This window comes from Oncorhynchus tshawytscha, linkage group LG14 (genome assembly GCF_018296145.1).
Source record: "Oncorhynchus tshawytscha isolate Ot180627B linkage group LG14, Otsh_v2.0, whole genome shotgun sequence".
NCBI lineage: Eukaryota > Metazoa > Chordata > Actinopteri > Salmoniformes > Salmonidae > Oncorhynchus > Oncorhynchus tshawytscha.
The window spans coordinates 1478846-1495293 of record NC_056442.1 but is presented as its reverse complement, the minus strand read 5'-3'; the positions used below and the strand labels follow the sequence as shown (position 1 = coordinate 1495293).

Sequence of the window (16448 nt, the reverse complement as noted above, 5' to 3'; positions counted from 1 at the left end):
CAGCCCACCATAACAGCCCTGGCTCTGGCTCTGGTCTAGTATAAGTACATTAGGGGTCCAAGCATCCCAGTCCAGGACTTGTCATGATGCGTCAGGCAGCACAACCCTACATGGCGTGACAAGGACCCCCGCACCACCGTCTGTGGAACATCTCCTAGACACAGTGCACGAACTCGCTATGGCAACGTCATAATTACTACATCAGAATTCCCAGATTCTTCAATATCAGAATCTACAGTATGTGAGAGCACCAGAATTCCTATGTTATATATACACTGTATGTCATTTGACATCTATATGAACGCAGCACGTTTCATTTGCTGAGGTGATTTTGTCACTGAGTAACTGTTTTTATGCATCGATGTCAGCATGCTGTGTATAATCCTCAGATGTTCTCCCATGCAGATGGTTTCATCACTCTTGATTTAAGGCCAGCATTTCCGCTAATAGCCACCTCTCAAGTTTGGCAGGAGTCCCTGGCAACCTCCGTCACCCATTTCCTGGACCAATCACTCCACCAACCAATTCCTCAACATCTGGTCTCACAACAGCTCTAAACTTGAACATGTCTGATGATGAAGGATGGCATAAGATCAAGAGGCATGTTTCAAACAATATGAGGCCCAATTTGAGACCAGAAACTCAGGTTCATATTGATTACAATACCCTGCATCATCTTTGTTCAGGACCATATTGACCATGAACACACACACGCACACTCATACACACACACACTCATTCACACACACACACACACTCACACACACGCACACTCATACACACACACACTCATATACACACACACACTACACACACACACACACACACACACACACACACACACACACACACACACACACGCACACACACACACACACACACACGCACACACACATCTCAAAAAGAGACAGCTGCTTAGAGGAACATGTGATATCTGGTCACAGGGAGCAGCTTCTGAACATCAGCACAGCAGGGTGTTAGTTGGTGGGGGGGTTCCACAGTGACACATGGAGAGGTTCTCTGACCACAGCTATTTACGAGGCCATGTCAACAACGCTACAGTAGCAGAATGAGAGAGAAGGGGAGAGAGAGAGGAGAGAGAAAGAGAAGAGGGAGAAAGCTACCCTTGTTTACCCACCAGAACACACCCTTCCTTATTTTTGTAGGGAACTTCTGGTGCTCCTGATATTGCCCACAAAATACTCCCCAGTCCAGAACAGTTTGACTGATAACCTACTTCAAGCCAAGTCCAAGTCCTGAATCAACTCCCATGAAAGCTTTTCTTACCTGGAGATAGATTTCTTCTCTTCCTCCTTCCTTTCTGTGTTTTCTTTCCTTTAGTTAGATTAAATAGAGTAGCCCTTTGCCATCACACTTGGTTTGGTTGAGATGAAGGGGAGAAATCTTTCACTAGGCTATGATTCAAATGATACTGAGTTGGCATAGCCTTCCCCTCCCTCTCTCATTGGTTGGGAGGAGACAGAGATGTGCCACCCTTCACCTATCGATGTTGGGATTGGGCGAGGTGGGGTGGAGCTAGTCCATTCCCTGGGGAGTTGAACTATGAGTTGTGAGCTGTGAGCTGGTCCAGTGGAATCTGTCAGTTCCTTCCTGGCATTGGGAGTTTCCTAAAACTACAACACCCACGCAGCTAACCACCCTGAGTCCTGGCCTGGACCCACTCCTACACAGTGACATCACTCACACTGGGGTTTCCCTGGCCTCTCTCTCTCTCTAGTAATCTATCTGTCTCTATGTCTCCCTCTCTCTCGCTCTCTCTCTCTCACACACACACACACACACACACACACACACACACACACACACACACACACACACACACACACACACACACACACACACACACACTCTCTGAGGGTTTGTCTCCTACAGAAGAGGGGAGACCCTTGTTCTCAGAGACTGGGATCATTCCATGGAGAAAACCCAAACAGGGTGACACGTTTCCAGCTGTTGGTGTCTGTTCTGTTAGGAGGGACAGATCTCTGTTCTGTTAGGAGAGACAGATCTCTGTTCTGTTAGGAGAGGCAGATCTCTGTTCTGTTAGGAGAGGTAGATCTCTGTTCTGTTAGGAGAGTCAGATCTCTGTTCTGTTAGGAGAGGCAGATCTCTGTTCTGTTAGGAGAGACAGATCTCTGTTCTGTTAGGAGAGACAGATCTCTGTTCTGTTAGGAGAGGCAGATCTCTGTTCTGTTAGGAGAGGCAGATCTCTGTTCTGTTAGGAGAGACAGATCTCTGTTCTGTTAGGAGAGACAGATCTCTGTTCTGTTAGGATTGACAGATCTTTGTTCTGTTAGGAGAGTCAGATCTCTGTTCTGTTAGGAGGAACAGATCTCTGTTCTGTTAGGAGGAACAGATCTCTGTTCTGTTAGGAGGAACAGATCTCTGTTCTGTTAGGAGGAACAGATCTCTGTTATGTTAGGAGGAACAGATCTCTGTTATGTTAGGAGGAACACATCTCTGTTCTGTTAGGAGAGGCAGATCTCTGTTCTGTTAGGAGAGACAGATCTCTGTTCTGTTAGGAGAGGCAGATCTCTGTTCTGTTAGGAGAGACATCTCTGTTCTGTTAGGAGGGGCAGATCTCTGTTCTGTTAGGAGAGACAGATCTCTGTTCTGTTAGGAGAGACATATCTCTGTTCTGTTAAGAGAGGCAGATCTCTGTTCTGTTAGGAGAGACATCTCTGTTCTGTTAGGAGGAACAGATCCCTGTTCTGTTAGGAGAGACGTATCTATGTTCTGTTAGGAGGAACAGATCTCTGTTCTGTTAGGAGAGACATATCTTTATTCTGTTAAGAGAGGCAGATCTCTGTTCTGTTAGGAGGAACAGATCTCTGTTCTGTTAGGAGAGACATATCTTTATTCTGTTAAGAGAGGCAGATCTCTGTTCTGTTAGGAGAGACAGATCTCTGTTCTGTTAGGAGAGACATCTCTGTTCTGTTAGGAGAGGCAGATCTCTGTTCTGTTAGGAGAGGCAGATCTCTGTTCTGTTAGGAGAGTCAGATCTCTGTTCTGTTAGGAGAGTCAGATCTCTGTTCTGTTAGGAGAGTCAGATCTCTGTTCTGTTAGGAGAGGTAGATCTCTGTTCTGTTAGGAGAGACAGATCTCTGTTCTGTTAGGAGAGACAGATCTCTGTTGTTAGGAGGGACAGATCTCTATTCTGTTAGGAGAGTCAGATCTCTGTTCTGTTAGGAGAGACAGATCTCTGTTCTGTTAGGAGAGACAGATCTCTGTTGTTAGGAGGGACAGATCTCTATTCTGTTAGGAGGGGCAGATCTCTGTTCTATTTGGAGAGGCAGATCTCTGTTATGTTAGGAGAGGCAGATCTCTGGAAAAAATAAACTATGACTGGACATGGTGACATTTAAAAACTCACAAAGTCTAGGGAAGAGAGGAAAGAGAGGGAAAATCAGTGAAAGAAAGGAAATACATGGGAGGATAACTGAGAAAGAGGGAGAGGTTCCCAAACTGTGGTCCGTGACTCACTGGTGGTACATGATCACATGACATATTTTCTGGTACCAAAATAGCCTGTTTGTAATCCTCAAATACACTAATGCTTTTAATTATGGTCCGTGAGGGAAATGTATGGGAACCTGTTGTCTCTACCCATCAGCACCTTCAAACGTCTCAATAGTGTATTTGAACAACGAGACTTTCTTGTCTCACAAATGACTTATTTCGATTTTTGTCCCGTCTTCACCAAGAAGAGAGGGGCCGAAGGGTTCGACACATTCTCTTCACTCAGAAAGGAAGCGTTTCAAAGTGCGAGGGGAATGACTGGAACTCTGCAGACGAGCGTCACGGGGGCACGACCTTCACATTTACCTCACCCGTGTGGCGTGCGTTAGTACAGGAACCCAGAAACACACACACACAAACACGACTGATATAAACCTCGATCCCTGGCACACACACAATGCCCATGGTCTCAAAGAGGATCTTTATACATAGCAGCTTTGTGTGTTATTCACACACATTCCTATGTGTCTAAGTTGAAAGCAACAGCAGAATTTTGGTGAGCTGGGCTTTCTCTATTATTAAAAACAAAGAATATGTAAAGATGTGTGAGTTTTGATGTATGGGAAAGTTCACCGCCATCATTGGGATACGTTGATGATGGATGAATGTCGTGTATAGAATCAACATATTCCTGCTCAGCTGGGTGTGAGCATTGCTGGGGTGGGTTTAAGTATAGATTCACAGGCCTTTAAAACAACAGGGTCCATTTTTAGTATAGTAAGTACTTAGCTGTGGCTAGCCAGGCGATAGCTGTGGCTTTGAAACAAAGACCAAGCCATAAATCTCTTCCAACATGAATCTGCCCGGCAGGAATAGCTAGTTAGGGTAGTCAGCTAAAGTAGATGCCATTCCCCTAAGACTACACTGAGATGAGGTACACTGTTTGTCCATTAGCTGAATTTAGGCCTACAGTTACTATCAGTGACGAGACAGACATTTCTTCTGAGTGGGTCACAAATAGGACAGAGTTGACAGGACAGAGTTGACAGGACGGAGTTGACAGGACAGAGTTGACAGGACAGAGTTGACAGGACAGAGTTGACAGGACAGAGTAGACAGGACAGAGTTGACAGGACAGAGTTAACAGGCTCATTTACATATATAGACATAGTTTGAGGCTAACCTGAGAGATGGACATCATTAGCCTTCCATTCATGTATCATTCAATTGACTTAGCCAATGGTTCCTCAGAGGCCTTGTGGAGTGCGAGGCTCGTAAGACACGGGCATGCACGCATACACATACAGTGCCTTCGGAAAGTATTCAGACCCCTTGACTTTTTCCACATTTTGCTACATTACAGCCTTACTCTAAAATGATTCAATATTTTTTCCCCTCATCAATCTACACACAAAACCCCATAATGACCAAGTGAAAACCGTTTTTTAGACATTTTTGCCAAACAGATACCTTATTTACATAAGTGTTCAGACCCTTTGCTATGAGACTCGAAATTGAGCTCAGGTGCATCCTGTTTCCATTGATCATCCTTGAGATGTTTCTATAACTTGATTGGATCCACCTGTGGGAAATTCAGTTGATTAGACATGACAGGCACACACCTGTCTATATAAGGTCCCACAGTTGACAGTGCATGTCAAAATCCAAGCCATGAGGTCAAAGGAATTGTCCGTAGAGCTCAGAGACATATTGTGCCGAGGCACAGATCTAGGGAAGGGTAACAAAAAATGTCTGCAACATTGAAGGTCCCCAAGAACACAGTGGCCTCCATCATTCTTAAATGGAAGAAGTTTGGACACACCAAGGCTGAGCAATCAGGAGATAAGTGCCTTAGTCGGGGAGATGACCAAGAACCCGATGGTCACTCTGACAGTGCTCCAGAGTTCCTCTGTGGGGATGGGAGAACCTTCCCGAAAAATCATATCTGCAGCACTCCACCAATTGTGCCTTTATGGTTGAGTGGCCAGACGGAAGCCACTCCTCAGTAAAAAGCACATGACAGCCCGCTTGGAATTTTTCAAAAGGCACCTAAAGACTCTCAGACCATGGGAAACAAGATTATCTGGTCTGATGAAACCAAGATTGAACTCTTTGGCCTGAATGCCAAGCGTCACATCTGGAGGGAACCCGGCACCATTCCTACGGTGAAGCATGGTGGTGGCAGCATCATGTCTGGAGGAAACCCGGCACCATCCCTACGGTGAAGCATGGTGGTTGCAGCATCATGTCTGGAGGAAACCCGGCACCATCCCTACGGTGAAGCATGGTGGTGGCAGCATCATGTCTGGAGGAAACCCGGCACCATCCCTACGGTGAAGCATGGTGGTTGGAGCATCATGTCTGGAGGAAACCCGGCACCATCCCTACGGTGAAGCATGGTGGTGGCAGCATCATGCTGTGGGGATGTTTTTCAGTGGCAGGGACTGGGAGACTAGTCAGGATCAAGGCAAAGATGAACAGAGCAAAGTACAGAGAGATCCTTGATAAACCTGCTCAAGAGCGCTCAGGATCTCAGACAGGGGCAAAGGTTCACGTTCCAACAGGACAATGACCCTAAGCACACAGCCAAGACAACGCAGGAGTGGCTTTGGGACAAGTCTCTGAATGCCCTTGAGTGGCCCAGCCAGAACCCAGACTTGAACCCAATCGAACATCTCTGAAGAGACCTGAACATCTCTGCAGCGACGCTCCCCATCCAACCTGACAGAGCTTGAGAGGATCTGCAGAGAGTAATGGGAGAAACTCCCCAAATACAGGTGTGCCAAGCTTGTAGCTTCCGACCTAAGAAGAGGCCGCAATCGCAGCCCAAGGTGCTTCAACAAAGTACTAAATAAAGGGTCTGAATGCTTATGTAAATATGATTTTTCAGTTTTGCAAACATTTCTAAAAACCTGTTTTTGCTTTGTCATTATGGGGTATTGTGTGTAGATTGATGAGGAAAAAACACAATTTAATCCATTTCAGAATAAGGCTGTAATGTAACAAAATGTTGAAAAAGTGAAGTGGTTTGAATACTTTCTCTATACACACACACTTAATCCCCCCCGACACACACTCTCTCACCCGACACACAAACAGCACCTGCCTTTTCCTCTTTTTCTCCTATGGTGACGTGTTCCGCTGTGAAAGCGTGTGTGAGTACGATGCCACAGTGTGTCTCATTCACACATGACCGATTGGGAAGCCATTAACATGCCATTAAAACAGCCCGGCTCATAACACCTGTGGCCAAATGGTTTATTTGAAAAAGACAATGTTTCACAGCTACTGTTATTAACCTATCAAATGTGCTACTCACATCAGCTCCATCATGGAACATTCGTTTTAATGTTTACATAGAGTTCCCTTCAAACACATAGTAATAATGATCCCAGAATAATTGTTGAGTATAGAATGTTGTCCTTCTATATTGACGCAGTTAAGTGCCAGAAAAAATACACCTGTTGTAGTTTTTTCATTTATGCACAACTATCTCCCGTGGTCAGATTCGATGTGTACTGTAGACCGAAGGTTAATCACACAGCTGACCAAATTATACAAGATTTTACTTCTGAGTTAACTGAGATTAATGCACAACCAATGTTCCCAAATGATTTGCCTCAGAGTCTGGTCACTCAGGTCTATATGTTAATACCCAGGAAACACAAACCAGCTGTATATCGCTAAGCTAACTAGTACAACCTACAAGGTCCCTGCCACACATAGCCCAGGACCAATAAACAAACAAATCAATCAGTAACTCATAGACAAGCTAGCATCGCAGCTAGCCTAGCAGGCTAACCACAGGATGGCTGGGTTGGGTTTGGAAGTGTCATTGGGTCACAGTGTCTGTGTCTAAGGGTTTGGACCAGGGACACTGTCTGTCCGTCCGTCCGTCCGTGTCTCTGTCCCTCTGGGTTCACTGTTGTCCTGATAAAAAGTGTGGGAAAATACTACAGCCCACTTAAAGACAAATCCCCTGCTGGGTGGCTACTGATTGTGCTAAGCTAGCTAGCAGCACCGTGGCAGAACCTCCATGTTGTGACTGGATGAAGACAAGACCAACAGTGTTGTGGATCTGGTAAGGAGTTAACCTAATATCCCCTCAGATGATGAAGTGGAACAAAGAACACTGGCTAAAAAAATATATATAGATACGGACACTGAGAAAGACACACATTAGAGTGTGAAAACATACACTCTCACACACACCACCCAAACATGTTCCTCAGAAAAGTTCCTATTCCTCTGAGTGTGTGAGAGGAACGTGGTGTAGAAGTCTTCCTTGGGGTGTGCTCTGGGTCTGACCGTATGGGATACACGTTACTCTCATAAATTCCCAACCCACAACCCCACAGCTCACTACACGCATGGAGAAACACACACGAAAGCCCCTCTCTCCTCACACATACTCTCTCTCACACACACAGCACTACTGATGAGGGGGAGAGGAAACGGGACAACACTGGGTTAGCAGGGGCAACCAGGAACAAACCGGGGCCTGTAAAACCAGGAAGGAAGGCATGCTGCTAGAGAGAGGGGCATGATGGGATGAAAACAGCAGGTCCCGGAGGCTAGTTAAATTCATAAACAAACAATACTAAAACCGCAGAATCAGTCACACATCTAAAACAGCCACAGAGAGGGAGGGAGGGAAACCTACAGAGAGAGAGAGAGAGAGAGAGAGAGAAACCCACACAGAGAGAGCTCTAAAAAGAGAGAGGAGGACAGAAATAGATGAAAAGTGTAAGAATAATGAGAAAGGGTCTGTCTGTAGTTGCCCCCTGCACACGGTCTCTCCCATAAACAGTTCAAATCAGTATTTGGTGACAATAAGCTGATCCTGGATCTGTGCCTATTGGGCAACGTTGGTTGCTGGCCAGGTGTGAATCACCCTGACCAGCAACAGCCCCTAGCTGTCATCTCAGCCACAGACCACACAGACAACACGTCCCCGTTAGATGATGTCATGGCCTGACTCTGCCAGAGCCAGACAGCCTAAAGGGCGTCTCTCTACGGGACATGACACCCACCTCAGCAGGGACGGGCTTTGATATCGCTGTGCCAACCAGCAGTCTGCATTCCAGAGCCGAGTAGACGGGTGGCCTCATGAAGATGGTTTAATGACAAACACTAGGGCTAGTGGATCTATCTGTGGGTCTGTCTGTGGGTTGGTCTGTCTGTCTGTCAGTCAGTCAGTCAGTCAGTCAGTTAGTCCAAGAGGTGTTGTGACAGCCGTATCAGTATGAGTGGTAAAGATAACTGTCATGGAGATGTCTGTCAACTTGTCTGCCTGCCTGTCTGTCAGACTGTCTGTCTGCCTGCATGCCTGCCTGTCTGCCTGCCTGTCTGTCTGGCTGTCTGTCTGTCAGCCCTTCTGTATTTGGTAGTAATATCATGGAAGTCATATCAGTAACTGAACTAAAGATTACATGTCATGGTGTCTGCCTATCTCTCTGTCTGGGAGTTGACGACTGTCTGCAAGGATCACTGGAAGATCCAGACTCTGGTATACCCCTAAAATAAAACCTATACGCCATCGCTGTAAATGGTATAGAGAGTCAGAGAGAGACTGTGAGAGCTGAGGTAGCAAGGAGTCATAGAGAGACTGTGAGAGCTGAGGTAGCAAGGAGCCAGAGAGAGACTGTGAGAGCTGAGGTAGCAAGGAGCCAGAGAGAGACAGTTAGAGCTGAGGTAGCAAGGAGTCAGAGAGAGACAGTGAGAGCTGAGGTAGCAAGGAGTCAGAGAGAGACAATGAGACCTGAGGTAGCAAGGAGTCAGAGAGAGACAGTGAGAGCTGAGGTAGCAAGGAGCCAGAGAGAGACAGTGAGACCTGAGGTAGCAAGGAGCCAGAGAGACAGTGAGAGGCGATGTAGGAGGGAGACAGTGAAAGACAGGGGATAGTTGAGGTATGGAGGGACAATCATAGTTGAAGTAGGGGCAGGGACGACAACACTGAGGGATGGAGAGATAACTGAGTCAGATATGAGGTAGCTGAGGTATGGGGGGAAATTGAGGGACAGAGAGATAGCTGAGTCAGATATGTGGTAGCTGAGGTATCTAGGGGGCTCTGAGGAGCTTAGGGGTGGGCTGTAAACCTGCTGCTATGTCTCATGGTGCTGTCACTGCCAGCTCTAACTACACTAGTCCTTCTGTCACTCCTATGAGGGGTACTAGGCCCCTTATTAAACCAGAACAAACTCTCCACTCTATCCAAGGTAGTAACTGTTTCCACACGACCATAGAAACACCTCAGTGACGATTCAACATGACGTATTGTGCCAAGCCAGTCAAAGTCCCTCATTCAGTGTCTCAACTCATAACTCACAAGTTAAAAGAAGTTAGCGCAGGCAGCTTAATAGTTGCGGTGTGCCATAATTGCGGCACATTTATAAAATGTTCCACACGCAAATGACTCACTCAATGATTCAAAGGGTACTGTAAACAACCATGTTGACATAGAAACAAAATAAAGGACATGCAGAGAGAGCCTTGCATCTGCTGCAACTGAGAAAACACTCCAAAATCATGCTCCGACAGACCCTCTCATTCAATCATCCAAAGTCAAAAAATAAGTTTGAGTATTGACTACCAATTTACAGTATACTATAACCCAAGCAAACATTAAACTCAAACTTCCATAACTAGGAACAAAAGGTGATGTAAAACATAGGTATTCCCAACGTCTACATTACCACTACACAATAAAGAACAATTCAACTGAATTGAACAAAACTTTGTTAAAAACCACAACAGAAACATATGACACCTACCAATTATGTCATTAGCCCTATCAACACCTGAGCCCCCACAGTCAACCCTTAGACCTGACTACTGTACTACTGTACTGTACTCACCAGCTGTAATACCACTCAGCCTATATCCTTCCCTTCATTTGGTCCATTCTTTCACTCTCTGCTTCCCTCGTTCTCTCGTTCCAACTCCGGTGACAGTTAGCTAACAAAAAGGGCTTTAGTCCTGGCCAGGGTGTTCCACTCACTGTGTACCCGTGTCCCCCACTCGCTCTCCCTCTCTCCCTCTCTCTCTCTCTCTCTCTCTGTTGCCACCCAACTATTCGAGACATGCCCGGGGCCGTGCTACAGCCAAATATGGGAGGAGGACCATAAACAAGGCCCACACCACAGCCTGCTGCAGTGAACACACAGCAACACACACACACACACACACACAGACACACACACACACACACACACACACACACACACACACACACACACACACACACACACACACACACACACACACACACACACACACACACACACACACACACACACACACACACACACACACACACACACACACAGACACACACACAGACACACACACACACACACACACAAACACAAACACAAACACAAACACACACACACACACACACAAACACAAACACAAACAAACACAAACACAAACACAAACACAAACAAACACAAACACAAACACAAACACACAGATTTACTATCGCTCTGTTCTTTTTCTTTTTCAAAAATGTTCATGGTTCCTTTCATGTGTGTAAATATTGTGAACTGAAGGAGGCGTAAATTGACAGAGTTTGCAAGACCTGGGGACTTGTGTTAGCTTCCAGAGCTTTGGCTCAACAGGGTAACGCGGTCTTGAGACATGGTAACAGTCTAGGTTTAGATATCCTATCCCTACAATAACATAAATCTGTTTTACCTTGGGTATACAGTGGCCCAGAAAAGTCACAACACCCTTCAACCAGATTTGCATGTGGTGGTGTAGTGGTGTTTTCTGTCTGGTCACTGAGTGAGTGGCAGGAGTAGGCAATGGACAGAGAGTTGGCCTCATAAGGCTATAATCCGAGAGGTGAATTGACCAAGGGTTCTGTTTGCGGTGAACATGTTACTTTGTAACAATCTCAGTTGAACGATTTGAATGAACATTCCAAAATGTTTCAGTGATGGTAAAACATCAAACAGACAGGTTTGGTAATGACTACTGTGGCATTGTAGTGCCAATAATCAAACTGCAATTACTTTGCTATTCAAATCAAATGTTAAATACGCATACACATATTTAGCAGATGGTATTGCGGGTGTAGTGAAATCCTTGTGTTCCTAGCTCCAACAGCGCAGTAATATCTAACAATACACACAAATCTAAAAAGTAAAAGAATGGAATTAAGAAATATTTAAATATTAGGACGAGCAATGTCGGAGTCCGGAGTATAAATATATATACAGTGCATTCGGAAAGTATTCAGGCCCCTAGACTTTTTCCACATTTTGTTACGTTAGAGCCTTATTCTAAAATGCATTAAATCGTTTCTTTCCCTCATTAATCTACACAAAATAAAACATAATGACAAAGAAAAAACAGGTTTTAAGAAATATTTGCAAATGTGCCACAGCACAAAACTCTAGCTAATGTTCGAGAGCTATTTCCCTTGTTGGACCCCAGGTCAACAGCTGAGTACAGGGCAATTAGTGAAGTCCTATTAGTGAAGGACTATTAGTGAAGGACTATTAGTGAAGGACTATTAGTGAAGGACTATTAGTGAAGGACTATTAGTGGAGTCCTATTAGTGAAGGACTATTAGTGAAGGACTATTAGTGAAGGACTATTTGTGAAGGACTATTAGTGAAGGACTATTTGTGAAGGACTATTAGTGAAGGACTATTAGTGAAGGACTATTAGTGAAGGACTATTAGTGAAGGACTATTAGTGAAGGACTATTAGTGAAGGACTATTTGTGAAGGACTATTAGTGAAGGACTATTTGTGAAGGACTATTAGTGAAGGACTATTAGTGAAGGACTATTTGTGAAGGACTATTTGTGAAGGACTATTTGTGAAGAACTATTAGTGAAGGACTATTTGTGAAGGACTATTAGTGAAGGACTATTAGTGAAGGACTATTTGTGAAGGACTATTAGTGAAGGACTATTAGTGAAGGGCTATTAGTGGAGTCCTATTAGTGAAGTCATGTTAGTGAAGGACTATTTGTGAAGGACTATTAGTGAAGGACTATTTGTGAAGGACTATTAGTGAAGGACTATTTGTGAAGGACTATTTGTGAAGGACTATTTGTGAAGGACTATTAGTGAAGGACTATTTGTGAAGGACTATTAGTGAAGGACTATTAGTGAAGGACTATTTGTGAAGGACTATTAGTGAAGGACTATTAGTGAAGGGCTATTAGTGGAGTCCTATTAGTGAAGTCATGTTAGTGAAGGACTATTAGTGAAGGACTATTAGTGAAGGACTATTCATGAAGGACTATTCGTGAAGGACTATTAGTGAAGGACTATTAGTGAAGGACTATTAGTGAAGTCCTATTATTGAAGGACTATTAGTGAAGGACTATTAGTGAAGTCCTATTAGTGAAGTCCTATTAGTGAAGGACTATTAGTGAAGGACTATTAGTGAAGGACTATTAGTGAAGGACTATTAGTGAAGGACTATTAGTGAAGGACTATTAGTGAAGGACTATTAGTGAAGGACTATTTGTGAAGGACTATTAGTGAAGGACTATTTGTGAAGGACTATTAGTGAAGGACTATTAGTGAAGGACTATTGTGAAGGACTATTTGTGAAGGACTATTTGTGAAGGACTATTAGTGAAGGACTATTAGTGAAGGACTATTAGTGAAGGACTATTAGTGAAGGACTATTAGTGAAGGACTATTAGTGAAGGACTATTAGTGAAGGACTATTTGTGAAGGACTATTAGTGAAGGACTATTTGTGAAGGACTATTAGTGAAGGACTATTAGTGAAGGACTATTTGTGAAGGACTATTTGTGAAGGACTATTTGTGAAGAACTATTAGTGAAGGACTATTTGTGAAGGACTATTAGTGAAGGACTATTAGTGAAGGACTATTTGTGAAGGACTATTAGTGAAGGACTATTAGTGAAGGGCTATTAGTGCAGTCCTATTAATGAAGTCATGTTAGTGAAGGACTATTTGTGAAGGACTATTAGTGAAGGACTATTTGTGAAGGACTATTAGTGAAGGACTATTTGTGAAGGACTATTTGTGAAGGACTATTTGTGAAGGACTATTAGTGAAGGACTATTTGTGAAGGACTATTAGTGAAGGACTATTAGTGAAGGACTATTTGTGAAGGACTATTAGTGAAGGACTATTAGTGAAGGGCTATTAGTGGAGTCCTATTAGTGAAGTCATGTTAGTGAAGGGCTATTAGTGAAGGACTATTAGTGAAGGACTATTCATGAAGGACTATTCGTGAAGGGCTATTAGTGAAGGACTATTAGTGAAGGACTATTAGTGAAGTCCTATTATTGAAGGACTATTAGTGAAGGACTATTAGTGAAGTCCTATTAGTGAAGGACTATTAGTGAAGTCCTATTAGTGAAGGACTATTAGTGAAGGACTATTAGTTAAACACACACACACACATGCATGAACGCAGGCACACCCACTAATGTCTAGACATTCACTCAAAGTGGATGCACACATGTGCAAATAACTCACAACTAGTAACTATCCGACAATGCTCTTCACACATCTCAGCAGCACCCAGGCTAAAAGTGGACACAAACCCTCTGAACACCTTCATATTTGCAGATACATCATCAAAACTTAGTGATGTATTATTCTACCAATAACCTTGTTATTCATACAGACCTTTTAAACAGGCTTATCTTTCATATACTCCTTTCATCTGATTCCTACAAAGGTCATTGCAATATGTAAACAAAGACCTTACCAGGAGCTAGCCGTGACTCTGACACATACAGTTGAAGTCGGAAGTTCGCATACACCTTAGCCAAATACATTTAAACTCACTTTTTCACAATTCTTGACATTTAATCCTAGTAAGAATTCCCTGTCTTAGGTCAGTTAGGATCACCACCTTATTTTAAGAATGTGAAATGTCAGAATAATAGTAGAGAGAATGATTTATTTCAGCTTTTATTTCTTTTATCACATTCCCAGTGGGTCAGAAGTTTACATACACTCAATTAGTATTTGGTAGCATTGCCTTTAAATTGTTTAACTTGGGTCAAACGTTTTGGGTAGCCTTCCACAAGCTACCCACAATAAGTTGTGGGTGAACTTTGGCCCATTCCTCCTGACAGAGCTGGTGTAACGGAGTCAGGTTTGTAGGCCTCCTTGCTCGCACACACTTTTTCAGTTCTGCCCACACATTTTCTATGGGATTGAGGTCAGGGCTTTGTGATGGCCACTCCAATACCTTGACTTTGTTGTCCTTAAGCCATTTTGCCACAACTTTGGAAGTATGCTTGAGGTCATTGTCCATTTGGAAGACCCATTTGCGACCAAGCTTTAACTTTCTGACTGATGTCTTGAGATGTTGCTTCAATATATCCACATAATTTTCCTTCCTCATGAAGCCATCTATTTTGTGAAGTGCACCAGTCCCTCCTGCTCCAAAGCACCCCCACAACATGATGCTGCCACCCATTTGCTTCACGGTCAGGATGGTGTTCTTCGGCTTGCAAGCCTCCCCCTTTATCCGCCAAACATAACAAAGGTCATTATGGCCAAAGAGTTCTTTTTTTGTCATCAGACAAGAGGACATTTCTCCAAAAAGTACGATCTTTGTCGCCATGTCCAGTTGCAAACCGTAGTCTGGCTTTTTTATGGCGGTTTTGGAGCAGTGGCTTCTTCCTTGCTGAGAGGTCTTTCAGGTTATGTCGAATTACTGTGGATATAAATACTTTTGTACCTGTTTCCTCCAGCATCTTCACAAGGTACTTTGCTGTTGTTATGGGATTGATTTGGACTTTTTGCACCAAAGTACGTTCATCTCTAGGAGACAGAACGCGTCTCCTTCCTGAGCGGTATGACGGCTGCGCGGTACCATGGTGTTTATACTTGCATACTACTGTTTGTACACGATGAACGTGGTATCTTCAGGCGTTTGGAAATTGCTTCCAATGATGAACCAGACTTGTGGTGGTCTACAATTCATTTTCCGAGGTCTTGGCTGATTTCTTTTGATACAGTGAATTTTAAGTGAAATAATCTGTCTGTAAACAATTGTTGGAAAAATTACTTGTGTCATGCACTAAAGTAGATGTCCTAACCGACTTGCCAAAACTATAGTTTGTTATTAACAAGATATTTGTGGAGTGGTTGAAAAACGAGTTTTAATGACTTCAACCTAAGTGTATGTAAACTTCCGACTTCAACTGTATATACATCAACGCTCCAGGGTGGAACAGCCATTTAGGACAAGGACTAGCTACCACACGGACAAATAACACTGCCCTAATGCTTTTAATGACATGTGACGAGTGACCAGAGTCCACTGGAGCACACAGCATCACGACAGTTATAGGAAAACACTCCATTTGTCCAGAACCTAATGAAAGCTAGGCTACACAGCGTAGCTTGTCCATCTGCGTGTTAGCCATTAGTCTAGTGCCTAAAAACTGGTCCCTCATCGACATTCACCTGACCTGCCAACCGCAACACTGTGATCAAAAGAGGAGGAAGAGAGAGAGGGAGGGAAAGAGAGAGGGAGGGGAGAGTGCGGTGTTTTCAGAACAGACCCCTTGGTGAAGAAACGTTGAGGTGGGCCAACAAGCAGCTAGCGACCGGTCTTGAACCCTCACTCCAGAACCCAAGCTGAAGCCCTTGAGAGAGGGAGGGAAAGAGAGGAAGGGAAAGAGAGAGAGGAAGGGTATTTTCAGAGTAGACCCCTTGGCAGAGAAACAATGAGGTGGGTAGCAAAGAAGCTAGCAAACGAACGAACCCTAGCTCAAAACCCAAGCCCAGACTTGGAACCCAGACACCTTCCGTCAACCTATAAAACCACTTGAGCTTTCACAGAGGTTCACTTTCAGCCGAAGACAAATTGAATGGTGGGCACACAATGTTCTAGCACCATGTACTGAATCCACATTTTTCAGATCCAATCCAACTGCTAAGGAAGCAAAGCCTGCAATTAGCTAAGCGAGGGGACTGGCAGAATGCTTTCTGCTGAGCCAACCAG

The 16448-nt window shown here is 44.1% G+C and overlaps 1 protein-coding gene across 5 annotated transcripts in view; it reads right to left on the bottom strand.

Moving 5' to 3' along the window:
* The window catches only part of LOC112235956 (tensin), a 209470-nt gene that overhangs the window by 17683 nt on the left and 175339 nt on the right, over positions 1 to 16448 (bottom strand). For all 5 annotated transcript variants that reach the window (XM_042296717.1, XM_042296720.1, XM_042296716.1 and 2 more), the window contains one exon: positions 16006 to 16089. In XM_042296717.1, coding sequence (XP_042152651.1) covers positions 16006 to 16089 — 84 coding nt within the window. The remainder of the gene's footprint in view (positions 1 to 16005; positions 16090 to 16448) is intronic.